At 38.1% G+C, this 26,881-nt stretch overlaps 1 protein-coding gene across 1 annotated transcript in view; it reads left to right on the forward strand.

The window, feature by feature from the left end:
• Positions 1-841: 841 nt before the first annotated feature.
• The window catches only part of LOC143875611 (HAD-superfamily hydrolase, subfamily IG, 5'-nucleotidase), a 50,256-nt gene continuing 24,216 nt past the window's right edge, over positions 842-26,881 (forward strand). Inside the window, exons 1-8 of the mRNA XM_077377221.1 lie at positions 842-1,124; positions 1,158-1,466; positions 4,524-4,834; positions 6,415-6,492; positions 15,585-15,805; positions 21,090-21,182; positions 21,945-22,028; positions 23,874-23,990. Coding sequence (XP_077233336.1) covers positions 1,184-1,466; positions 4,524-4,834; positions 6,415-6,492; positions 15,585-15,805; positions 21,090-21,182; positions 21,945-22,028; positions 23,874-23,990 — 1,187 coding nt within the window. The 5' untranslated portion in view covers positions 842-1,124; positions 1,158-1,183. The remainder of the gene's footprint in view (positions 1,125-1,157; positions 1,467-4,523; positions 4,835-6,414; positions 6,493-15,584; positions 15,806-21,089; positions 21,183-21,944; positions 22,029-23,873; positions 23,991-26,881) is intronic.

Genomic DNA, 26,881 nt, shown 5'->3' on the forward strand with positions numbered 1-26,881 from the left:
TTGGTCATAAAACACCCATTGTATTTTTTGCATGTGCTGTTTTCTCGTTGCATTGCATACACTAGTGGTTGATTATCTGTCTTTTCAAATTCCAAAATTTTCTTTGATCTGTATAATGAGGGTCTTTTCTCTTTCTTCAATCTTCTTTTGATGCAATAATATTGAGCAATGACTTTTCTAGGAGCCATGCCAGTGCAATCACTCCAAAGAGCAGCAGAATACGCTTTTGTCGGAGAATCTCTCCCACCGTTGTGGGGGAGAATAAAAGGAGACTGCACATTGCCAATCCCTATCTTCAAAAGATGCTATTTAATCCTTTTACCAATTTCTTAAGGATTGATTCGACGGCTTACACAGATATCGTAATTTATGTTCTGTATCTAATCCGTATGCCTGAAGTTCCATTGGTATGTGGACTTGTCATGTGGACGGGGTCTAGTTGCTTTTTTCAAGTGTCCTTTTTTTTTTTGTGGTTTTTATAAAAGTTCATTTCCCAAATGAAGCACAATCCCACTAAGTAGAAGTGCAAAGTAGTTTCTCTCTCTCTTGCTCGGGGAAGTGGAGAAAGGCATTATTCGCAAGATTCCCTCACTTCATTCCTTTATCCACATCCATGCTGTAGAGAGTAGCGTCACAAGTTGTGTGTCATTGGGCAGTGCAATCAATTTTCTCAAATTGCACCACGTTTGTCACCATTTACAAATAGCACCACAATTTGATGGTCAAGACTCAAGAATCTATCAATTGTGGATTTACTTTGGGGCCCATGTTAGAGGCCCATTGGGTCGAAAATGGGCTAGCTGGTAGATGAGAGAGTTTCTTGAACGTAGGGATTCTAATGGGTCAGACTCAAGAATAGCCCCAACCCGAATCCGATAGAATCTCAAGATGAGTGGTCTTAGCCCGTTCGTTCCTCTTCGCCATTTTCTTCCCCTTTAGCTGGCCGTTTTACCGTTGTTGGGAAAGCAGCGAGAAGAGCACTAACTAGTATTATCTCTCCTATCTTTCCCGTCGAGAGACAGGCTGCAAGTGGGTGACAGAAAACGAAGCGGCATCGGGTGTTGTTTTATTTTCCAAATTGCAAAAGAAATAAAGAAAATGGAAGAGGAGGAGGAGGAGGAGGAGGAGGAGGAGGAGGAGGAGGAGCATTTATTATTTGATCTTGTTATTCGGGAATAGATGAATGTCGCCTGCAAGTGCAGCAACTAGAGTTGGAGGACCCGATTCCCCCTATCCACTCCCACTCACCGTCCCCAGATGCCTATTTAAGCAGCAGCACACCATGCGGATTCCAAGGAGGCATCTTTCCTTTTGCTCTTCATTTCTCTCTCTCCAACCCTCTTCGCCTTCCTCTTCCCCAATTGCCTTTACTTCCTCCATCCTCCCACCACATTCTTCTTCCGGACGCCACCATCTCCTTCCCGCCTCCACAACAATTCGAAGCCGCGGAAGCACTAGAGGAGGAGGTTTATATTCTTCTCACCTTACCTGTTGTCACTTCTCTCTCTCAAGATTAAGAAATTTAATCTTCCTCAGGCACTACTGTTACCCTTCTCTGGATTTTTCGTGCCTTTCTTCATGTTATAATATTCTGTTTTTAGCTTCAACTTTTTAGCTCCGAGCTTAGTTGAAATGGCGGAAAGTTGGTGGCCTCGCTCTTTCACCTTCATGCTCGGGAAGAGTGTGAAATTTCAACCCTTTTAGCTCCCACCATGATTCTCTGCTTGAATTTTGGTTAATTACTGATCTTCATGGTATTAGGTGGATTTATAAATTTGGATTTCGGTCTAGTATCTGTCATCGTTTACGAGATCACACGTGGATGCGTTGGTGTTTTTATATTCTGGATCTTCTTTTTTCTTTTTTACCTTGTGTTTATTCTGCCTAGTTTTGGTTGCTGCTTCTGATTTATGTAGCTTGAAATCACAGAAAGTTGGTTCATTGTTTTGGGAGGAGAATTGGATTCTGGGACTACTACTCTGGGAGCAAATTTGGAAGGATTCTTCAAGTCAGAAAGGAACATCAAGAGATAGGGGCTTGAAGGTAAGTTGCATAAAGTGTTGTTTCTTGGAAACTTTACTTGGTAAAGATCCCATGCAGGTTAAGAGGCTGTGTTCGAATTTGGGCAGTGTTTTTGAATGTTTCAAATTTCAATGCATCTTTAGCGCTACCATCATTGGAAAGTGATCTTTCTGCTGGCTGGTGAAATTGCTGTTTGGGAGAAATGTTAGATTCTTTGATGGATAAACCTGTATGAAGTTTTATACTGTCTTTGTACATGACGAGAGGAACAAGAGAATTCTTGAAGAGAAATATCAATCCCCTTGCAAATTTCTTAATTATCATATATCGGGTATTGACAATGAAAGCTTTTTGGGGCTTGACTGTGGAGAACATGCTACAGAATTGGAAATTAATACCCATGAGCCATTCCCATCCCTGGAGCAGGTGGTAGCTATGTGGGCAGTCCTCTCCCTATATACGATGAAAAACAATTTCATGGATGCTCTAGGGGTAATCTGAGATGGCAGGTGTTTGGAGAGACTTTAGCAATACTTTGAGTTAGGTTGTGAATGTATTCTCATCTCACTTGGTACCAAGTATTTCAATCAGGCTGAGCTTCCAATCAGGATGAGCTTATGACACTCTTATCTAACCTTTTAATTTTCGAGGAAGGACTTGTGGGCTATTTTTGTGTGGGGGGCGATGACAATTGTGATTGCGTGGCCATCAAAGCCTTGCTCAGGTTCATAAAGACTCGCTAATGCAATTATGGAGGAGGCGGAACTTGGTAAAGAATGAGTGTTCTTTTAAGAGAGGTTTGAGGAGTGCAAATGAGGTGGAGGGTAATCTTGCAAGGGAAAGGAGTTGATAGATATGGATTAGTTGTAGGCCAATTCCTACCACTTTTGACATTTGAGTTTTCTTTTGCAGTGACGTGAAGCAATATATTTTTGTGTCGCCCTTACTTTTCTGTTTTTATCATTTTCTATTTATGTTGTTGGGCCTGTCCGTATTTTGCTTTACTTTTCTATTATTATAATTATTGTTAGCTTCAAAAGAAGAAAAGCTACTTTTACTGGTCAACTGTTAATTACTAAGGTGTTGCTATTGCAAATAGGATCTTTGAACTCTGGATTTTTTTTCAATTTAATTTTATCAGTGTGCATATTCATTTTATGCATCAAGATACTCCAGAGAAAAAACATATATTCTTCTACCATGCTGACTAGTTGAATGCCCTGTCATGGATATCAATGGGCATAAACTCTGTTAACCAGATAAGCTTATCTGAGTAGAGCTCACAAACCATAGGGGGGCCACATTTTTGGGAGGACCCAAAGCATTCATTTGGAAGGCCCTTCCGTTAATAGGGTGTGTACCAAAAATCAGCTCTATAGGACATCCTAACCCAATCAAAGGTGGAGGGGAAAATGGACAGACACTGTGTGTCCATGTTTTTGCCCATTTTCCCCCTCCACAAATGGCAGGGTTAGGATGATCCTATAAGGCTGATTTTTGGTACACACCCTATCCATGGAAGGGCCTTCCAAATGAATGCTTTGGATCCCCCAAAAAATGTGCCCCCCCATGGTTTGTGAGCTCTACTAAGATAAGCTTATCTGCGTAGCTGCTCACAAACCATTTCCTCTCTCTCTCTCTCTCTCTCTCTATATATATATATATATATATATATATATATATATATATAGGGGAAACATTTTCTGCGCGATACCTCAGATAACTAAAGTTATCTGAGCAAGAGCTCAAAAAAACATATGGGCCCACATTGTTTGGATGATCCAAAGCAGTCATTTGGATAGTCCAATGATAGATAGAGTGTGCACAAAAAATCTGCTTCACAGGATATTCCTATCCCTTCGATTTGTGGAGGTTAAAGTGGATGTGTATAAACCTCCACCAATCTGTCCATTTTTAACCTCCAAAAATCGAAGGGTTAGGATGATCCTATGGATCTGATTTTTTGGGCACACCCTATCTATGCAAGGGCCTATCAAATGAATGCTTTGGATCATCCAAACAATGTGAGCCCACATGATTTTTTGAGCTCTTGCTCAGATAAGTTATCTGAGGTATCGCACAGAAAACGTTTCCCCATATATATATATAGTGGGGGCCCAAATTGTTTGGGTGATGCAAACCATAAGGTTGCTCCATTGTGACCTGGCAGTCACGGGTTCGAGTCACGGAAACAGCCTCTCTGCAAAGCAGGGGTTAGGCTGCGTACATCTAGCCCTCCCCAGACCCCGCAACGGCGGGAACCTCGTGCACTGGGCCGCCTTTATTTTATTTTTTTTGCAGTCTTCATCTGTCAAGGATCAATATTATTGGACTTGTTGTACTAGAAGTTTATTTCCTGTTCAAATGTTTGGTGTATTTTAACTTTGATTTTGTACGTTCTTTGTGATATAATAGTCCACACAAGAGATCTATCTCTGACATGAGATGTACGTAGAACTGTAGCCCCTGTATGGTCTAATAACATATGTAATGATCTTCAGGTGTTAATCAGTTTTATTTGAGTTATACAATGGATGGAACGGGGTCAGACAACAAACAATTGCAGTTTCAGCAGCCCACTTGTAATGCTGGTGGTCAGGAACGCTGTATTTGGTCATCTCCAACATGGGGCCGTAAAATTGCTATTGGGAAACAAATATTTTGCAACAGATCTTTAAATATGAAGAACATTGTTGCAGTGGGGTTTGATATGGATTATACCTTGGCACAATACATGCCTGAAACATTTGAATCCTTGGCATATGATGGCACAATCAGAAAGCTGGTTTATAATTTGGGATACCCCCCTGAGGTTTGTGTACATTTTGATCTGCTCAATGTGCATTGTACCGATATTTGCTTTATGAGGGTTGTTGCATACTAATGATGTAAACTTCCTTTATGCCCTACTTCCTCATGGATTAAATTGTCCTTTATTGGGACTAGCCTTTTTATGATTTCTTGTCAATCTTGACAGTCTATAATTGACCACCTCGATTGTTAACTTCTTATCTTAAGTTGCATTTACAGCATGTCTATGGAACTTCAGTAATCAATAGCCGAGCCTGGAACACATTTTCTGTTGTCCAGGCCTGAGTTCTTGGGTTCAATCCCAAATTACCTAACAAATAATAAAAGAAAGAAAGAAGTGATAGATAAGACTTGATTGCATTGAAGCCCCAGATCTCTAGTAAAGCAGATGCATACAATGAAGAAGACACTATCTTATCTGATTATCGGACTGAACTTTTTCCTGGCATATTAAGGCCCTGTTTGTTTGAGATTGTAACAACCAATTGTGAGCCCTAAACCAATTATTGGACTCAAAATTATGTTTAATTCTGAGTCCAATAATAGGTTTGGACCTCCCAATTGGTTGGCACAATCTCAAACGAACAGGGCCTAACTTTGCGGAGCTTCTTAGTTTAACATGTGAAAATACCTACTGTATGAGAATCCTCTGCAATGGCCTTTGCTATTTGAAACATTGGTCAGTGATAGTGATTTGAAGAATTTCAGAATCTATAATCCTCCTGTGGTTTCAATCCAAATCCTATTCTGCACACTTGAGTTTATCACTTGCTCTGCTCAATCTTTTTTTTTTTGAGAGGTTACTCTGCTCAATCTTGTGATAAGTATTAAGGTTATTCTGATTATCAAACACACATAACTGCTCACTTGATTGACTTGTTCTGGCTGAGACTGCAGAACAATCAGACCATTGTTCATACAGATACCATATTTGAAAAGAGTTTTATGGAGTCGTATTTTTCCAAAGAATAAGGATGGGAAATAGTACAAGGACCACTTTTCCATTGTTTCAAGCCTTTTACTAGTGTGGCCCATTATGGATGAACCATACTTCCTCTTTTGATGATCCCAATTCTCCTTTCCATGTAGATTTCGTGCTGAATATGGACCGTGGGCTTTTATTTTCTTTATCTTCCATCTGCAGTCACCAATCAGATGGCTAGAATCATTTGAGGAAAAGATTCTGGGCATGGGCTATTCACGATGAGGCCCAGCAAATGAATGGTTCTTTTTTCTTTGGAAAAATATGACTGGAAGCCATAAAATTCTCTATTGACATATATATCACTGTTACAGTTTCTCTTTTGTCTCTTTAGGATTTAGATTCCATGTGAAAACTGTGGTTAAGTCAAAATGTGCTTAGTAGTACACCGATATGGGCAAATGCATGTCTCTTTATTCTTTTCTTTTGCTAGCTTGACACCAACCAATCTTATACTACGTGACACTAATTCCATCATTGTTTCTCTTGCATTGAGTTTAACGTTCAGAATCAGATTATTACTGTTTGTTGTGTGGCTAGCACATGGTGAAGCAATTGTTAGTAAGTTGATATAGACATTCACTTTGATTTTTCTGCAGTTGCTGGAATGGGCATTTGATTGGAAATACATGGTCAGGGGTTTAGTTCTTGATAAAAAGAGAGGCAACATCTTAAAGGTTAGTTTTTCGCATTTGTAACATGCTTATGTTTGGTTACATTGTGCTAGTTTAAGGAACAATCTGCAAAGCATTTTCTTCTTCTTTTCTAATGATAGTAAAATGTAAACCTATCATAGATGGGAAGGACCTTTTGCAATAGAAGTACATGAATTAGAAGATGACTGATGACATAAGACATTCCAACATCACATTAAGGCCCCTGCTATATAATAATTAAAAAGGGCGCAATACACATGGATTATAGACCAATTATTTTCCGTATTCAAACTAAACCTTGTGTTGTCCGGAGTCGAAGAATTACTTAACTGACCCACAGTGGCCAGCCTATTCTCCCTTGATCATCTGAAGGATGAAGGAGGCCCACAATCAAGTGAAGATACCTTGGAGTAATTCCTTTAAGTTTAAACCAATATTGTAAATCCGAGCAGTTTATTGATTGTTATCATCAATTATTAAGAAGAAGATGACTGTGATAAGACACAAAAAGAAGCTGGGTGGAAAAATGAATGAAGAAAAACAATGAATGACACATATTTAGAAACTAGTAACCTAGTTTTCAAGAAAAAATGTTATTCTAGTCTCAAAAGAGAAAGAGTTGGTAGATGGACTGGGAGTTCTATTAGGAAGAAGAAGTGTTTCTCAAGACGGTGAAAACATGTTTTCACAAGGACATATTAATGGCGGGTTCAAACGAAACGATGAAAATGAAGAAGGGGAAGAGTATGGATGTTTTTAGGAAGTAAAACTGGAAATCACCTCTAATCTTATTTATCAATTTTGTTTCGTGTCATCTGAAAGGATGAAACATTTTGTACCAGTAGGGAACTTGGTACACTAATAAGGAACAAAATGTCCCAGTCAGAAATTTGTTTTGTACCAGTCTATTTCAAACGAAACACAAATTTTAATTTTTTTTTCCAAAATTTTTAGAAATTCCAGATTAAAGTATTTTTTGGGGTTTTCCTATTATAGCCTTTTTAGCCCATTTTATAACTGTTCTAAGGGCATTTTATGTCTTTTTACCCCCAAACGTATGGAGAAATAAAAATGCACGAATGCCCACTACATTAAGAATTCCCAAAATACCCCAAGAGAATCAATCCAAAAATAAAATTTTCTTCTGCGCAGGGGGCGCGTTGCTCCCCTGCACCCCCAACGAGCTATCTGCTTAGTACGATTAGCGTCACTGTTGTGCACATTAATCCTCCCAGATGATGAAGAATACAAGACATCTGCACAATGTTTTTCTTAATTTTTCCGTACTACTTTTGAGTTCCGAAGCATTCTATACTAAGGGAGGGTCTTTGGCTGCTAAATGGAGAAGTTTTTACCTTTGTCAAAGTGGTGTATATGAAAGAGATACCATGCTTTAGGTTTTATTTGGTTTTTTGGGGGTTTTTGTTGTATTTTTATTTGTAATATTTCTAGATAGCATTTGGTGTGATGATTGGTTAGTTTCATTGATGTTTTGCACTAAAGTTGATATTAATTAGGCCCATCAAGAGCTAATATCATGCCTAAGGTAGATTTGTTAAGTATTAAAATGTGCCTCTTTGCTCGTTGGCGTTCAAAAATAAAATGTCTTTTTTCTAAGGTTGGTTGATATAATGGTTTCTTATATTTTTCTAACTATTGAATAGCATGTATTAGGGGTAGTTTAGCCATTACTTGTTAGATAGAGGGTATTGTAGTCATTGTACATTGTTGCCCTATTTGGGCCTATATATGCATCATATTCACGAGGAGCTCCCTAGTGGAGACTTCCCATCTTCTCTACTCCTCTTTTTCTTCTTCTCTTCTAACCCTAATCTCATTTTTAACATGATATCAGAGCAAAGATCCTTTGGGAATGGGTAGAAGGAAAGAAGAAGAGTCTATCATCTCCACACCATTCTCTCTCTCATCTCTCGTATCTCTCTTTGCCTTTATGCGCAAGGTGTTGTTTCCTCTTTTATTTTTTTTCGAAAATCTCTCCTCAGATCTCCCTAATCTTTCTCTCTCGGTATTCTCTCTCTTACTCACAACTCTCTCTCACGCATATTTCTTTTTTCTTTTTTCCATTTTCTTGTTTTTGGAGTTGCCACAAATCACAAAGAAAAAAAATAAATTCCTAAAATGTCTCCCCCAAATCTTTCGAAAATATCTTTCCTTTTTTTTTATTCTCCATCACAAAATCTCATTCTTCTCTAAGTCCATACCCTTGTTGGGTTCTTTCTACTTTCTTTCACATCTCTTAATGTTTTAAATCCTTTCTTTCTTTCATGTTTTGAGTCTCTTTGATGGAGTTCGACGTCCCTTGTGAGTTTATTTGCGGCGGGGCCGCCCTCTAGGAGCCCCTTAGAGATCTTTTTATTATTATTTGTGCCCCTTAGGGATCTTTTTGTTATTTTTAGTGTTATTAGGGGTATTTTGGGGCATAGTTGATTTATTAGGGTTATTTTAGTCTTTAGGGTGTTTTAGTCTTTTAAGAATTCTCAAGTAAGCAAATTCTTTCTTTTAGGGATAGTTAGAAGCCTATATATAGGCCATGCTACAGCTTTTATGATTAACTTGGAATGATTAATTGAATTGAGACTAATTGAGTGCTTCTTTCTTCCCTAAATTTCTTCTCTTCTACTTCTCTTCTTCTTCTTCTCCTTATTTTCTTCCCCAACCTACATCACTCTTCCCCCATCCTCTCCATCCTAATCTTTGTCCTTTCCCCTGTAGATTCGTTGTCTTCTATGTCTTTTGCGTTGTTCTTCAAGGTGCCCACCAACTGTTTGGTGAAATGTCCGAAAGAGATTTGGTGCCTTGCAAATCTAGTCTTCGCAACTTTCAGCAACTCAAACTTCGAATTGCTTCTAAATATAGCAAGAGTCCGCGAATGATTGGTAATGTATTTGACGACATCCTTCCAGGAACGGTAAGTCTCTCCAATCTAAGTTAAGTGTTTATGTTTGGCCAAGTTTTTGAATATCAGATTTAATGTGTGAACCACACAAGGAGACCAAAATATGTGTCCCAACAAGCTTGCAAATTGGCTGCATTATCTGTCACCACTTGCACAACATTAAAAAGCCCTACTTCTTGAATGGCTTCTAACAAAAACTTTGCAATATTTTTCCCTGATTTCTCCACGGCATAGAAGTCATGCGCATAGAGAAACAGCGAACCGAACATATTCGATGCGAGTACATTAATCAAGGCTTTGTTCTTCACGTTTGTCCATCCATCAGAAACAATTGAAAGCCCATGTTCAAGCCATTTTTCTCTTAGAACACCTAAATCTCTGGTCACATTCTCTTTCTCATGGTCCAATAAAGTTGTTATTGCTCTCTCATAAGAAAACAACTTGTATCCAGGCACACAATTGGCAGCATTTATCATTTCTTGAAAATATGAACATCGGAGGATTTTAAAAGGAATCCCATTGGCGGCCAAAAATTGCAGTACTTTATGGTCAACATTGTCTCTATCCTTTGCTTTAAAAGACTTGCCAATTGGTGATTCAGTAACCTTACTTAAGAAGTCTCATTAGAGCTGGAAGACATGCCAAGCACGTCTAACCGTGATTTCTTCAGTGGCACTCTCTCGGGTAAATTCTCTGCTCGTTGAACTTGTCTTTTGATATGCTCTTGTAATACTTTGTCTTTTGCAACTTGAGTGCAATAGACTATTCCTTGTCCTTGACGTTGACCTCTTGGTGCCCCATAAGGTGTGCGTGCACCCTTGTATAAGTCTCAGTGTACACCTTCTTACAATGCTTACATTGCCACTTTTGTTCCCCTATGTTCTTGGCCAGCTTTCCTTCCTTTGACTGTGTGACCATAAAACTGTCGGCGACCTTGCGTTCGGACTCAACACTACGTCGTCATCATAAGTTTCTTCTACATATTCTTCTTCATCGTAGAGGTATTCTAAGTCCCCTTCAAAAACTGTCATCACCTACACCTCCATGGCCTTGAAATTCTTGGTCGACAGTCTCGTCCATCTTTTTTCAATTGCCTCTGACAAAATCAAATTGTAAAATATTTGGCTAAGTATGATAGATGTTTTCTACTGTGAGTGTCTTAAATGCATGTAAGGGTATGCGGGGGTAGGCTCAGGGTTGGGTTTCCCCTGGCGCAATGTCGAATCCATTGGATTATCTAACAGACTGTCTTACGTGGGAATTCCCGGAGGGGTAGGCTTAGGGTTTTCCGTGGCGCAGTGTCGAATCCATTGGATTATCCAACAGACCGTCATACGTGGAAATTCTCGGAGGTATTTTGCAGGGGTAGGCTCAGGGTGGGTTTCTCGTGGCACAGTGTCGAATTCATTGGATTATCCAATGGACCGTCTTACGTGAAAATTCCTGGGGGTATTTTGCATTGGACATAGCACATTATGCTTTGCACTACGTTCGTGAGGGACGTACTGCAATCCAAAATGCAAGTATGTTGTACTTGAGAGTGTGTGCTATTTATCTTTCATCAAAATATAAAACTACATGAAACATTACAAAGATAAGAAATGACATGGAGCAATAATTGAACAATTAAGTTAACTACCCATTACATAAGCAATATTTGAGAATTAAATAAATACAAAAGCATAATTAACTATTACATAGACCCGATACCCGTTCAACAAAATACAACATCAAATAGAGAAATACAAATGAATCACCCCCTCGCACCGCTCCCAGAAGCACCACTTACCTCACCAGTATCAAACCATTCCCAAAAATAGTCGTTCACCTCTCCAAGGGTGTAGGTGTTTTTCTCCTTCTCAAGGGTGTCGATGGTTTGCCAATTCCAATCTCTATCAATCGCATTCACTGTCCTCATCTTCAAGGGTTGAGGCCGAAAGGAGTCCGCTACCGAAACATCCATCATCGCTATGTGATGTTGGGCTCCATAGTATCGTCGAAGAGTCCACTGAGGCAAGTAAAAGGAAGTGCTCTCGAAACCCATTATTCGAATGCACTTCCGACCAGAAGTCTCAAGTACTACAGAGCAAATGGGTGACCATGGGAGAGTCCATTCAATGTCCGTACTTTTGCAACCCTCAAGCCATATAGCCCAACTGGCAGGATCATCGAATGAAACCAACACTTCCCTAGTATTAAAACTCCTTGTCCAGGGTCGTCAAAGTTGGTGGAGCCAAAATTCGTAATCTGTCCACTAACCAAACCTAAATAAAAAAAAAGGCAAGAATAATTATCCATAACCAAGCACATCATTCAAGCAGTTTTTATAAACCTTCTAATACTTACATAAAGAATGATGGAACTTCCCAAGAAGTCAGATCCAGGAGATCGACAAGCATTATCTAGGCTATCAAAAAGTTCGGCCAAGACAGTAGGAGCTAGATTTGCACGTTGGCGAACTTGATCAACAAGTCTACAAAATATAACCGGATCAAGTGACTCGGATCGGCCCGGAAAGAGAAAAGCTGTATAAGCATTTTATAAATTAAAAACCGCATTTCCGGCGAGGGCTAACCTACGATTCCCATTACCTGGAATGGCGTTTTCGGTGAATCCAATTCCCGAATCCCATATTCTGGGGAATCTCCACGAATCCCAAATCGGATTCGCGTTCCCGGAACCGCGAATCCACATGCCAGGGGACGAATCCTGCAACCTTGGTCTTTTATTGTACTTTTTAGTTGTTGTTGTAGTATACTCCTCTTCTTCATTCGCTCTTCTATCCCTAATCTCATTTCTAATACTAACAATTTCTTATCTCTCCTTTTTTTAAAATTTTTAATTACTAAAAAGTTATCCTCTCACAGCGTCTTTTCCGAAACATGGTGTTATTATCCCATGACTTTCTTAGGCAACTCAAACCCCAAAATTTCATTGTTTCTCATTTTGTTTTGCTTAAAACTCTAATAGGAAGGTCTAATGACTATTCTTTTTTACTTCTACTTAAATCAACAAAAAAAACATTGATTGTAGCATCAGTCAACAGATCAAAACTGCATCCTATGTCCTCTTATAGTTTTTTTTTTTTTTTTCAACCTAATTGTTTAAGAGTTTTGTACCAAAACTCTATTTTAATTTTTGAGTAATAGAACAAAAGTGCTGACCTTAAAGGAGAAAATGGTCCCTATGATATAAGTGTTCCACATGAGGGGATGGATGGATAATCTCATAAGGGAAAGCATGATGAAACCGCAATTGATGGGGGTCATGCAGGGATAATTTGTGTGACCCAGTGCATGGCAAGTCAGTCTGTTAGGAGGTTTGAGCTCATTTCTACATCTTTACAATTGATTCCATCATTGTTATTGATAGGTTCTCTGAAATGTCTCCTTTTATGCCACTTTGGTGGTTAGGTTATTCCCAAGTCATTTATGGAGAATTCTATAGAGCATAATAGTGGTTATATTTCAATTTTTTTAACAAATACTACTCACGATCAGATGGACAAACAAAAGTGATCAATCACAAGTCAAGGGATTGTTGAGATGCTTGGCTGTGAAGAAGCATAATCAATGGACCTTAATTCTATCATAGTAGAGTTTACATATTATAGACTATAGTTCCATTATCCGTTACTTTTAGACAATTTGTATCCATCCCATTCCACACCTCCTAAACCATATCCTTATATTTTATTTTGGGAAGTGCAGTGCTAACGCCGACACTTTCATCCACTACATCGAGGAGGCACATCGAGAGATGCGACCGAGTATTGCGAGGAATGAGGCGACCGTTGATCATTGATCATCATCGGAGCGATCACATCTATAGCATGGAGGATCTAGTTACGACATTCCTTCAATGTGGTCGGTTCACGATTTGAGTCTATCGCAAGGAAGCATGATTCTTCCCTTGGAGTGGGGAACCTCGATTCCTGGGTTCTCAAATCCGAAATGGGAATCTTCTCAAATCCTCCAAAACTGAGAATCCTTATTCGGATTTGCCAGAAACCCGATTCCCACTTTTGGGAATCGCGGTTTATGATTCCCCGGAAACACGATTCATACTTTTGGGAACCGCGGTTTAATGTTATGTGAAACGCGATTCCCCGGAGATTCCATGGCGATGCCCAACTCCCTAGCGATTCCCCGACACAATTCCTCGGCGACTCTCTGGTGACTTCACGATTCCCTCTTCGGACCATCCCGGGAGCCTTCGATTCCCGTTTCGATTTTTGCTTTCGATTCCCTCTCCGGCAAACTTGGTCTATCGTCATCCCCATCTTGGAGATTTGCCGGATTTTACTGTTCAAACCTGAGCAATCGGAGAAGAAGTGTATGTATTCTCTATCTTTCTGTGTACAATGAGTTACATATTTATAGATATTACAAGTATACAATCCCTTGATTAGGGGAAATCAAATGAAGAGAATAAGAGCGTAAATAAGTAACAGACTATATAGAAGGCATGTGTGAAACAGGCAACAAGCTATACGAGGAAGTTATGAAATAGGCAACAAGCTCTACAAGGAATTGTATGGTGTGTTTGCTATTAACACTTACCACCATCGCTTTGTTACCTTATGGAGTTTACGACATGGACGTTCGGATGATGGAGATTCGCATAGGATTTCATTGTAGATACATAGTTCACTGGCAAACACGTTCTCAAATCGAGTGTTTGCAGCTGGATGAGGTCTACTTATGGCGACTTCGCGAGGACATGTTTTAGCACGTTGCATACTTCTACTCGACGGAATCGAGTTCTTTTGACGTTGGGGGAACTGATGTGATCTATTATTAGGATTTCTTATTTCATTCATTTATTTTATTGAGGGTTTATTTAGACTTACATTTCATGTTTTAATACTCCTAGATGTTGGGGGATGTCCAAATCAACTTATGAACCAATTTATTTGCTTATTACCCATAGCCCACTACTCAAAACCCAAGCCCAAGCCCAAGCCCAAGCCCAAGCCCACTTAAAGTACCTTATAACGTTGTTGGCCTCCTCCATGGCCCACCACTTAAGCTTTTAAACCCCATTTATTTTTTATTGGCTGCCCCATGGCCCATCACTTAAACCTTCTAAACCCCTTCTATTCCTAATCTTTTATCCTACTGGCCAAAACCCTATGGCCCACCCCTTAAAACTAATCCTCTCCCATATAATACCCTTAAGCAACTCCCTTTCAACCTAATTATTGAAATCGAAAAGAAGACCTACCCTTCCCCGACGTTGGGATCCCCTCTTTCCTTCTTTCTTCCTCTCTACCTTTCCCATCTTTTTTTTTCTCCCCCTTTCTTGTCCCTCTCTTGATAAGGTTTTCTCCACTTTTTCCCCTCTCTTTACGTTGGTTGTGATCATCCCTTCTTTCCCTCACTCTAGCTCTCTCTCTCTCCTCTCGGCCACTACGGTCAATCAAGGCACCAAGCCCAGCACGCAACGCTCATGTACAGATCACCTTTTATTTGCAACATTTTTGCTCCATATTCTCTACCCCAACCTTTCCCAAATTAACCTTGCAAACTCCCAGTTCACCCCCCAGATTGACACAGTCGACCCAATGCCCTCCTTAAGTGCCATAATCTCTGCGGTATTAGAATTGATGACAGCAATGCTCTGCAGAATGAGGGAACTTGTAAAACACATTTTGTAGAAAATAAACATAAGGTTAAACTGCCCTTGATTAACTTAGCAAAACCTTGTTAACTCCAACAGCAAGTATGCTATGATTTGTCACAACGAATTTTTAGTGTGATATTTGGGTGGCATTTTTGATGTGGCCTTTCTGCTTATCTTATCATATTTTTTCCTTTTTCCATTCTTAATAGCCTTCATTTCTCTTTCCTTTATAGTTAGTTAACTGGTGCACGTACCTGATACCTTAAGAATTAGTTATGAGCTGTCATAGAGTAATATTAAAAGAGATACAACTTTTATGTACTTTATTAATTATTTTTTGGCCGGCAGACATTGATTTTCTTTTCTGAGATCACTTGATCTTTAGAATGATTTGTTTTGTTGTTTTTTTTTATTGATATTGTTTTGTTGTTTATTGAACTCAATTATTTTGTAATTGTAATTTTTTTACTTCACTAACTTGATGTTTTTTTCAATTTTTTTCTTTTACTCTTTTTCACTGCTTCAATTCCTCGAGTGCAAAATTTACAACTGAAGTCTGCTTGTTTTACAGATGGATAGGCACAAATACGTAAAAGTAGCCTACCATGGCTTTAGGGAGATGTCCAAGGAAGATAAAATTGCAACTTATGGGAACACCTTGTTACGGGATTCTTTTGATGAGCCTGACTATGCTCTTATTGATACTCTTTTCTCACTGGCTGAAGCCTACCTATTTGCCCAGCTTGTTGACTTCAAAGATAGTTATCCCAGAAAAGTTCCTGATGGTGCTGAGTAAGATTTTGACCCCCTTTTGTGCTTTGATGGAATTATTTATATTTTTCTGTTTCTTTGATGTTAAGAGAAAACTGTGTAGTGGTAATTTTCTTTTAAGGGAATGTTCAGTATTTCGCAGGTATCCCATTACTTCCACCAATGTGAGGGGTAGATGTAAATCCTGGTGGAATACTGATCATTTTCTGCTTGTTTCTCTTTTTCCTTTTCTTCTCCACGCTTTCTTGTAGATTACAGGAAACCCAATGCCTTCATAATTAACATGCTTTTCATTTCATGATATGTTTTCCTATGAGTGGTTGCTAAGTTATGAAATCCCCGAGTAAATTGGGATTGAAAATTAACGCTTAATGCATTTGATAAAGATTAGGATTTGTTTTTTTTTTTTTTTGCTAGTTTTGTATGCAGTTTATCTTACCAATATAAATGTAGTAGCGGGTCTTTCCCATTCCTGATGCAGCTAGTAGATGCAGCTAGTAGTCTCAGATTTCCATCTGAGTGCCATGATTCCTTGTGATTTCAAGGTCCCACTATATGTTGACAAGTGAAAGGTTCAGGCTACCGCAAAAAATGCATGCCAATTTGTTTAGGAAAATGGAAATAGCAAGTTACTTAAGCTATCCTTTGATTTAATTTTAGATTTTGCTTCTTAAAAATATCACCGTTTGGACTCACGAGTTGCTTATTAACCTTCATAAATTTCATCTTTTCAATGTTGTTTGATATTATCTATGCTCCTTTTATATTTTATCCTCTTCTTGGATAGACTTTTACACACACCTGTTTGGCTGTTTATGTTGTGGTTTTAGGTATCACTGTTTTTGTATAGTTCCTGGATCTGATATAGATTTCATATTGTTGAAAAATATACATTTCTCTATTTTTTTTGAAAGGTCAAAATATACATTTCTCTAACAACCTTCTTTATGATTTAACTACGGGGTGATGTCTTGACTAACTCTTTATGTCAAAGTTTCGGATCTCCTTATTGTGGGATTAGGTTTCTCATTGTTCAAAACTGCATGTTTGCATTAACCTTCTTTTCTTTGGCCGTATATGATTTTAATAATAATTAATAGCCTATGATTTAAAAAAAATTTAATAGGCTGTACATATGTGCTTGACCATGAGTCTGGAGATAGTGATACCTTCAATATTTTGTAGAAATATATATTTATATATATGTAGAGAAATATGTGTGTATGTGCGCGTGTGCATTATTTTATTTATTTATCTATACTTGGATATATTTACTCATTATGTATTTTAAATTTTGTGTTTAGGCAAATGTTTATTTTTCTGTAAAAGATATATATATATATATATATATATATATATATATATATATATATATATATATATATATATATATATATAATATGAGAGAACATTTCCTACACACTTGTGTAGGTAAGTTACCTACGCACTACCTTAAAATACAGTGGGGGCCCACATTGTTTGGGTGATCCAAACAATTCATTTGAATGGTCCTCACATAGATAGGGTGTCAACAAAAAATCAGATCCATAGGATCATCCTAACCATTCAAACTATGGAGGCAAAAAATGGACTAATTTGTGAAGGTTTATACACGTCCATTTTACCTCCACAAATCGTAGGGTTGGGATGATCCTATGGATCTGATTTTTTGTGGACACCCTATCTATGTGAGGACCATTCAAATGAATTGTTTGGATCACCCAAACAATGTGGGCCCCCACTGTATTTTAAGGTAGTGCGTAGGTAACTTACCTACACAAGTGTGTAGGAAATGTTTTCTCTCTCTCTCTCTCTCTCTCTCTCTATATATATATATATATATATATATATATATATATCTTTGTCTGGACATGTGTTCTTGTTGTTGTGTTATGCTTGCATCTATTTACATGTTTAAGTTGCATAGTCCTTGCGAAGGTACTATTAGTAGTCATGTTCAAAACTGTATTTCTCAAAATGTATTTTTTTCTCAAAAGATGAATTAACAATTTGGGTTTCTCATCACTGATAGCATTCCATCCATTTTTGTAGTTTGTGTTTTTAGTTTCATTAAGCTACTATAGAAGTTTTCTCCGGAAAATGCGATCTGAACTGAAGTTCAGTTTCGGTCATCATCAGCTCTACTGAAAGATTTGAAGTTGAATATGCTTAACCCAATTTGAATATAGTGAATTGGTTTCAAGTTAGAGATCAAACTGCACTTCACAGAGATATGAACAGAACACCATATCAAAAGATCTGATTTCCAGTTCAGAATTTGCTTCCGCTCTTGCTATGCATCACATTGCAAGATCATAAAATACAATTATTTTTATCAAATTGAACCTTTATTTCTATATGAAGTACTATGAATACAGGAATAAATTCAGTACGATACTTAAGTAAAAACACCCAAGTCATCTGTAACGTGTCATCTACGAATGTAACAAAATACTGAAAACCAATAGGCTAGACACATGATATGGACCCCAAATATAAGAATCGACTCATGAGAAAGGTGCACAACTCTTCTTCTCAACACAAGTATGGAAGAAAGAACGGTGGTGCCTCCCAAGTTGACACTTGACGCGACTCACGCTCAAGAACAGAAATAGGATAAAGAGATGGAACCATTTGCCGCAACTTTTCCAAGTATGGATGCCCAAGACGAGAATGCGATTGTAGAGGAGATGTAGATGAAAACAGACTAGTGGAGGAGTGAAGAGACCCATCCAGGTAATACAATCTGTTATGTTCAAGCCCTATACCCCTCTTCTTCATCTATAAATACTGGAAACCACAATGAGAGGGATTAAAGGGTACAATTAATTTTACAGAATGAGTTTACTGACTATCTAAAAACACGTTAAAAGGAAATTTTGAGACAGATAAGACGTGGGAAAGAGAAAGACATGTAGTAAGATGGACCATTCCCTGCCCAAAGACTCTAGAGTGAGATCCATCAGCGAGTGTAATAGAAGTATTAGGTGCTGACTTAGAAAACAAGGAGAAAATACTGGACTCACCAATCATGTGTGAGGATGCCCGAGAATCAATGATATATGAAGATGGTTGGGAGAATGAAAAAGCAGAGGTATCGAGTTAGCAGGAGTGGCAGAATACGCAATGGAAGAAGAAGGCTGTTGAAGAAGAAATAGAAGAAGAAAGAAGAAGAAGAAGTAGTAGAAAAGGGAGAGAAGAATTGGGGGACAGATGGAGAAGAACTCAAGAGGGGAAGAAGAACTCACTCAATTCAATTGTATGACATGCAAAAGTGCATAATAATATGTAGTTTAGCCTATTAATAGGCAATTAACAATCAAAGAAATAGAATCTTACTAAAATAAGACTTCCTAAAAGACTAAAACAACTTAATGACTAAAGCAACCCCTAATAATAGCAGAAATGGCTAAAACAACCACCAATAATATCTAATAATATTAAAAAGGTCCCTTTGGGCCCAAATAATAATAGAAAGAACTCTACAGGGCTCCTCGAGGGCGGCCCTGCCGAGAATAAACTCGCAAGGGACGTCGATCCCCATCACCCACTCTGGCTTTCCAAACTTCTCCCAACACTTATCCATAGTATGATTTGTTCTGCCACACTGAACACATTTCTGAATACCTCTCTACCTCGGCCTCCCCCTGAATCTCTATCCTTGCCACCAAGCAGGACCACACCCATGGTCATAATTTGTAGATACACGAGCAGAAGATTCCTTTGCTGTGATAAAATCCAATGTGGAGATAAACACCCCAACACATTGTAGGCGTGAGTAAACTTTATGCATGGATGGAATGGTGTCACCAGCCAGAGATTATCCTTTTACTGAAATTTAATCAGAATTCAGCCTGGGGTTTCAAGAAAAGAGAGGAATCCCCCTGGTTTGTTGGGAGGAAGTATGCAAATCTATAAAGGGGGAGGTTTGGGATTTAGAAAGATAAAGTAAGCGAATCAAGCTCTTCCGGGAAAGTGGTTATGGAAGTTTGGGGAGGAGTCACAACTCTGGACCAAAGTTACTAAAACTTAAAGTACGTACGGAGCTGCCTCTGGGCATTGGGAGTCCGAGGACAGAACAACCAACGATAAGAGAGTCATCATCATCGGGAGATGAAACAAGATATTTAGTCTCCACTGGCACAAGTACAGTAACTGACCATTATGGTTGTTGCACATGAAAGAGAAAAGTAAGAGATCTTTGTGGTTGTGATCAAATCTGATATAAACAGGGGTCTGATCGGATCTGATTTAGAGAGAAAAGAAAAGATTAAAAGAAGAGAAACCGTCAGATCTGTTTCAAGACGATCATTCCAGACTTTGGATTAACACCAAAAAAGGGAAAAATGGAAAAAAGGATGAAAAAGGAGATCATATCTGATTTAGAAATGAAAAACTAGAGAAGTGATTAGTTTTGATTTGTAGATGGAACCAATACCTTCCTTTCAGATCTGCTCGTCTGGTGCTAGGACGGGAAAGAGCATCAGTTGCATGCTCTTATACCATGTCACAGCATGTCTAAAACAGAGAGAAATAAAAACCGCAGGGAGAGAGATTACGACGTTCAGTTTAGGGAGAAAAGATGTGTTAGTCTACCTCCAATTAGGTCGACTAACATATATATATGATTATTATTAAAAGAAAAAGACAAAAAGTGCCCCCGGGTACTTAATACAAGACAATATACATTATTCTTTGACATCTACTAAGGTCAACTATTATATAAAGGGTTCTACTACATGGATGACCACCGTTCCTATATTTTTGGGGCAGTCCTCAGACCCTCACCTTACAAGCGGTGCATATGTTTGCTGATTGGTGCTGTTGATCTGTTGGGCTGCCATGCATCCCCATTGCCAGCTGTTGTTACAGTCCCACCGTGATAGAATGGTGCCAACTCCTAATTCCTTTGTCAAGGCCTGCAAACAGTCTTAAAGGCTAATCTTTTCATGGGAACCCTAAAAGTGGTCGAAAGGTTTAAGATCAATCATGGTTGGACTGGCAATGATTTACTAAACTTGTGGTGGCCCAACAAATCAATGGAAATGCTCGCCCGCTGCCATCTTGGAATGTATGCAATGACAGCACTTCTATAAGCAATGAAAAGCTCTGAGACACTTTCAATTGCTAATCCAATGACTCCAGAACTTAAGGAAGAATTGTTATTGGGAGCAAGATTGAACATTTTCAGATCCTAGACATTGCTTAATCTGCTTGTTTTATGTCCTTATATTTTCTACTTCTAGAACATGCTATATTTATTTTTTGAATTGCAATTAAGAGACATTATACTCTCCACTCGCAGCTATAGTCGTATGTATAGAGATGTTCGAGCTGCAGTTGACTTATGCCATCGTGATGGAACTTTGAAGCAAATGGTTGCAAAGAATCCTGGAAAGTAAGTACTGAAATTGTTAACTTTTGTTTTAAGTTTTATATGAAGAAAAGTTGATTAAATTTCTGAATAGTAACAAAGTATGGTCTTTTCAAGAATCAAACCCTTGGTGCTCTCAGATTCCTATTTTCCCATTATGTTTACAAGAATAAGATGACCCGCACATTTTTTAATCCTTGAAATTTTAAATGAATGAACTGAATCATGTGTGTTTGTGTGTGCGCGCACACATGTCAGAAAAGTAAAAGAATTTGTTGTTAAAGTGGAAGATCAGAAAGTTGCTACTTGTACAGGATCATATGCCTAGTGTATAGTAGTGTTTTCAGAGATGGTGCGATGCGTAAGCCTCATGAGAAATTTCTGATTCTCTAAATAAATTTTTAAAAAATAAATAAAATATAGCAAGAAGTAAGGAAATACAAAAACATCTGTATAATTGCTAGAAAAGAGTCTTTGGCGCTTTATTATTCTCCCCACCCCCTTAACTTGTCCTTGCTTTGTATTTGCTCAATTGTTCTTTTACCCACTTTGTATTGACTATCTCAGTCCTTTCTATTTTTCTTAATAAATTTGGCTGCCTTCTTACAAAAAAAAAAAAAATCTAGAAAAGAAATGCTTCATTTCCAATCATAAATCATCATTCAACTAAATTGTGAAAGGTTATATAATTTTAATTTTCTTCTTGAAGAATTATAAACTCTACCATTTTTTACTATTTATGTTATTATGTACTCCTTGAGTTTTGACCATTGTGCATTTATTAAGGTATATCAATGAGGATCTATCAATCGTCCCAATGCTTAAAATGCTTCGAGATTCTGGTCGTGCGACATTCTTGGTGACAAACAGGTACCATATTTTCTTTCATGCATTTCTTTTCACATAAAAGAATTTTGGAATGGAAGGATCCATTTATATGGATGATGTGCTCTAGATTCATATTGATATCTCCCTTGTTTAATAACATCGACACTTAGTGACATCCATTGTCACGCATATCTGGTAATTTAGTACATACCACTTGTCACATGTAATTCATATAAATATTTATACATAATGCATGCACCACATTTCACATGCAATTCATATAAATATAATTATGTACCATATACATATATTGCTTTAGTATACAACTAATGCACTTACGGTTTTGGTTTCGGTATGCATTCCGGTTTCGGGAACGTTTCGATGGGGATGGAAACAGAAACATTTAGGTCTTTTATGTCAGTTTCAGTGGAAATTTAGAACTATGATTATAATATGGTCTTATCATCCTCCATTGTTGTTATATTTGTGGGTTAGGAGCATTTGTTGTTAGTCTTCTCTTGAGTAAGGCAAGCTTGACATTCTAGGTACCTGCTATTACTTCCCCTATAAACTAATATGACTGCTGAATGCTCAAATTTCTCGGATCTATTCTAAAGATTTCCTATGCATACCTGAAGGTAGTCATATCACTCATTTTTTCCAATTCTTATTGAACGTAACTTAAACAGCAACTGTGAAGCATAAAAGGCATGCACCTATAATGCCTGTAAATAATGTGAAGAAGGGATTTACTTTATGTTAATGTTGTAACCCAAATAAGTGCTCTAGTAATCCCATAAAACCTTGTAAAATATTAGGAAATATATGGTCTTCAGCCTTATTTTCCCAAAGAAAAATAAGGTGGGCAAAGGTAGAAATTTAGAATCGGGGGCCACATGTTCAATCTTCCAAACCATTCGTTTGCTAAGCCGCATCTTGGATAGACCATGCCGGTGTGCCCCCAAAGTCTTACCTATAGACGATCCTTACCCTTAATTGGCGATCTGCAAGTGAGTGGTTAAAATGATGGATGCCAAATATTCGCATTCAGCGGGGAGATCTCTCTGTTTTTTGAGGGTTAAGATTTGTCTAAAGAGGGAGATTTGGGTGGTATACGACACTCCTGATGAGCCATCAGTTGAATGTTTTTTTCTTGTTGAACACATGCTCCCCACCTATTCTTTTTTCTTCCCTTGTGGCTGGGTTCTAAATAATTTCTTTTGCTGCAGCATGTTATATGGATTCTTCTAAATGGGCAAAGAACCCGTGTCGGACACGTCCCTAATTCCAATGTGTCAAGATCTGCTTAGACACTTTTATGCCTCTTTTAAACAGTTTTTCTCTCTCTGAATACTACTATCACAACTTTACAATTACTGCCATCTTAATAATTAGTTTCTTAAATGGGAATACAAAATTGTATCTAAAAAATTAAAATTTAATAATTGATTAAAATATTTTGGAGAATCAACAAATCATTCTTTTTACATTATATCTACTTACCTATTAAAAATTTCAATATATTACTTGTTATTATTATATTATTATGTAAAAAAATAAAATTTAATAATTGATTAAAATATTTTGGCGAATCGAGAAATCATTCTTTTTGAGTTATGCCAAATCAAACACTTGACTCCCAATGTCACAGGCTCACAGCAACCTACAGTTAAATCAGTGGGCATCTTTATATGACCTTTTTATTTCCTGTGGATGCCAAGTTTGATCCATTTGATTATTTTTCTCTTATACATGGGCTTGATAGTGGCTGTTTTTCTTTGTTATGATACTAGTGAAACTGGATTTGGGTTCTCCACCGATTGTTTCTTGTGTTATCTTTTTGTTGTACTAGCTGAAAGTAGAGTTTCTGTTGTTTATCTGGTGCAGCTTGTGGGACTACACAAATATCGTGATGAATTTTCTTTGTGGAGGCCAAAGTTTGAACGGTAGTTCCCCTTGCAACTATGATTGGCTGGAGAAGTTTGATGTCGTCATTACGGGCAGGTTCTTCTTATTCTTTGGCAATTTATAACTTGTAGGAATGAATCACAGGCTAGTACTGCTCGGAATTCTTGCTGAATGGATAAGTTTGATGTATCTCAAATGGCAGCAATATTGTTTGCATCTCTGGTTTCTAGTGTTTTTTTTGTTTTGGTAGGTAAGCTGGGATCAAACCTCTGACCTCTAGTTTGAAGAACAAATCTTTAAGCCATTGAGCTAGAGGCTCAATCCCAAGGTTTCTAGTGTTTGATATAGCATAACTCATTAATCTCTCAGTGGTGTTTTCTTTTGGTTGTATTTAGGTATGGTTTTGCTTGTATTTAGGCTTGGTGTTTGTCGATGATGATAGTTGAATTTCAGGCGATTCATTTTCTATATTGCTCTGGTACCTTATGAGATCTGTGTCCCTAGAACTTGAAGTCTTTGAATTATTTCTTATTGTATAGTTATATGCTCTTATAGTAGATGGTTTTGGTTTGGAGGGGTTTGGTGAGGGCTAGGTACGGAGATGATAGTGGTGAGAAGGGTAGTAGATTGTTTTGGTTTGGAAAAGGGCGAAGGAGCTAAAGGCTTTGATTTGATTTTCAAGAGGTAGAAGATGGTAGATAAGGGTGGTCGTTTGCATGAACTTAGAGACGGTATTGGGTGAAGGTACAATAACGAAACAGAGAAGGGGTTGCTTCAGTGGTTAAACTTGCATCAAAGCAAGAGGTAACCTACATACAACATGGATGAAAAAAACTCAAAGTGAATGATAAGTTTTCATTAAGAAAACCTATGCACTTCTTCCCAGAAGAACAAGATAAGAAGATACTTCTCCAAAAGAAAGAAATTATAACTCAAAGTGGAATGCACTTCATTGAGGTTTATGGTCCTTTTATAGAGGTGGAACCTGTTTACAACAATAAATAGCCTACAGACATAGACATATTTTCCAGCTTTCACACACACACACACACGTCATACATAATAAATAGCCTATAGACAAAAAGAGAGATTTTTCAGCTTTCACACACACAAGTCTTACTTAACCTTGGGTGTTCACATTGGAACTAGTTTCCTTGTTTCCAACTTTCACACTTGAAACACTTTATGTTTTCACACTAGAACACTTTGGGTGTTCACATTGGAAACCCTTTGGGTTTTTACACAGGAAACACCTTGTGTTTTCACACTAGAAACCCTTTGGGTGTTTATATTAGAAACACCTTGGGTATTCACAGTGGAAACACTTTGGGTGTTCATACTGAAAACACATTGGGTGTTCACACTAGAAACACCTAAGGTGTTCAGACTGGAAACTAGTTTTCTTAACTAACTTGACTAGTTGTCATTTTCATCTTGCTAAAGTGAGCAGTGGCCCACTTTGATGTCATCGGATGGACGAGGCAATAGTGAAATCATCCGAACGATCTCCAATTTCCTTCATTTGTCCAGGATCGACGAGGTCCATCGATCTAAGAGCCACTTTAATATCCTACCGATCAGAATGATTGGCCTTATGATAGTACTCTTCAGCAATATGATCGGCCTGATCAGCGATCTGACGCCTCTGATTGTTAATTTGGAGATTTCTGAAAGGACGATCAACGATCATGGAATTTCGACCGGATGTGCTAGCATCGCACAAGCTATTAATCATAACATTATCTCATAATATATTCAATTTCTCTCATGAAGTCACAATCAATTTGTCCATTGAATTTCTGATCGTTGAAAGGACAGATGAATACAAAGCAATACAACAAGAAAAAATATGCGATCAACCATAAATTGGGCTGATTGCAAAGAAAAGGAATGCAATTCACCACGAAGGGGTGGAGAGAAAAAGGGATGCAATATGGCACGAAGGGCTGGAGGCAAAGGGGTTTGAAATCCACCACAATGGCTGGAGATAGAAAAAAGGGAAAAAAACGTAGAAACAAGAGAGGAGGAGAAACATTCTTACGTATAGATTTCATGGATGTTGGGTTTTAGATCTAAGGTGCAGAGTTTTAGATCTACAGGTTGGAGGCTTAGATGTAGAGTGTAGGGTTGTCGATCTAGGGGCTTAGGGTTAGATCTAGAAGGTTTTCTAAAATCTGAAAATAGTGCATTAGAAGGATGGTTGGATTTGTGTTTGTAAACTTCATTTCACCTCGCAGAAGCATGCATCTTTCACTCCTTAGACATGGGATTTGTATGGCCAATGTACTATTTTGTTTCCGTATTTTGGAATCACGTATCTTTCTGTTCATAAAGAGGGGGAACCTGGTGAGATTCATCTTTTGAGCTCGTATGTAATCCCTTCCAACTCTAATTCTTCCCCATGAGTGAGAGACTCTTACTTTATACTTTTTGACCTGTTTCTCTTATTTATTTTTCTGGAAAGACGGAAAGTATTTTTATGCTCAAATTCTAAAAAAATTTGAGATGTGGGAGGAACGTCAGGGGGACTGGCTCTGTTCCCTTTGTAACTATTGTAACTTCAGGTGGAGAAGTAGATGCTGTCGATGCTAGCACAAAAAGAAGAAATCACTCTCTCCATCTTCTTCACTTCATGATAAAACCAGATCAACTCCACATGTGAGGGGGTAAATCGCAAATGGAAAGCTAAGAAGGGAGTGGATAGGCGAAAGGAAGATTGGTCTTGCTCTTCATTTGAATATGTGAATTTCAAGTGGTGAGATAAGTGCCGTTGGTGTTGGCAGCTTAAAAAAACCCCAAAGCTGGTGTCCAATGTTAGTCCGCCATTCTCCCTGGATAGCAAGGGTGGGATGTGGCCTGCTAATGGTGACGTCCTATTACACGTCTGGTGGGGGTGGGGGGGGGTCTCTTCCTTATCTATCTCGGGTGGCGAGGTGGATGTCCGAATGGATTCTTTAAAGTCATGTCTAATAGGGAGAAGGAGAGAT

This window comes from Tasmannia lanceolata, unplaced genomic scaffold (genome assembly GCF_043159265.1).
Source record: "Tasmannia lanceolata isolate RefF3 unplaced genomic scaffold, GAP_Taslan_0.1 ptg000004l, whole genome shotgun sequence".
Taxonomy (NCBI): Eukaryota; Viridiplantae; Streptophyta; class Magnoliopsida; order Canellales; family Winteraceae; genus Tasmannia; species Tasmannia lanceolata.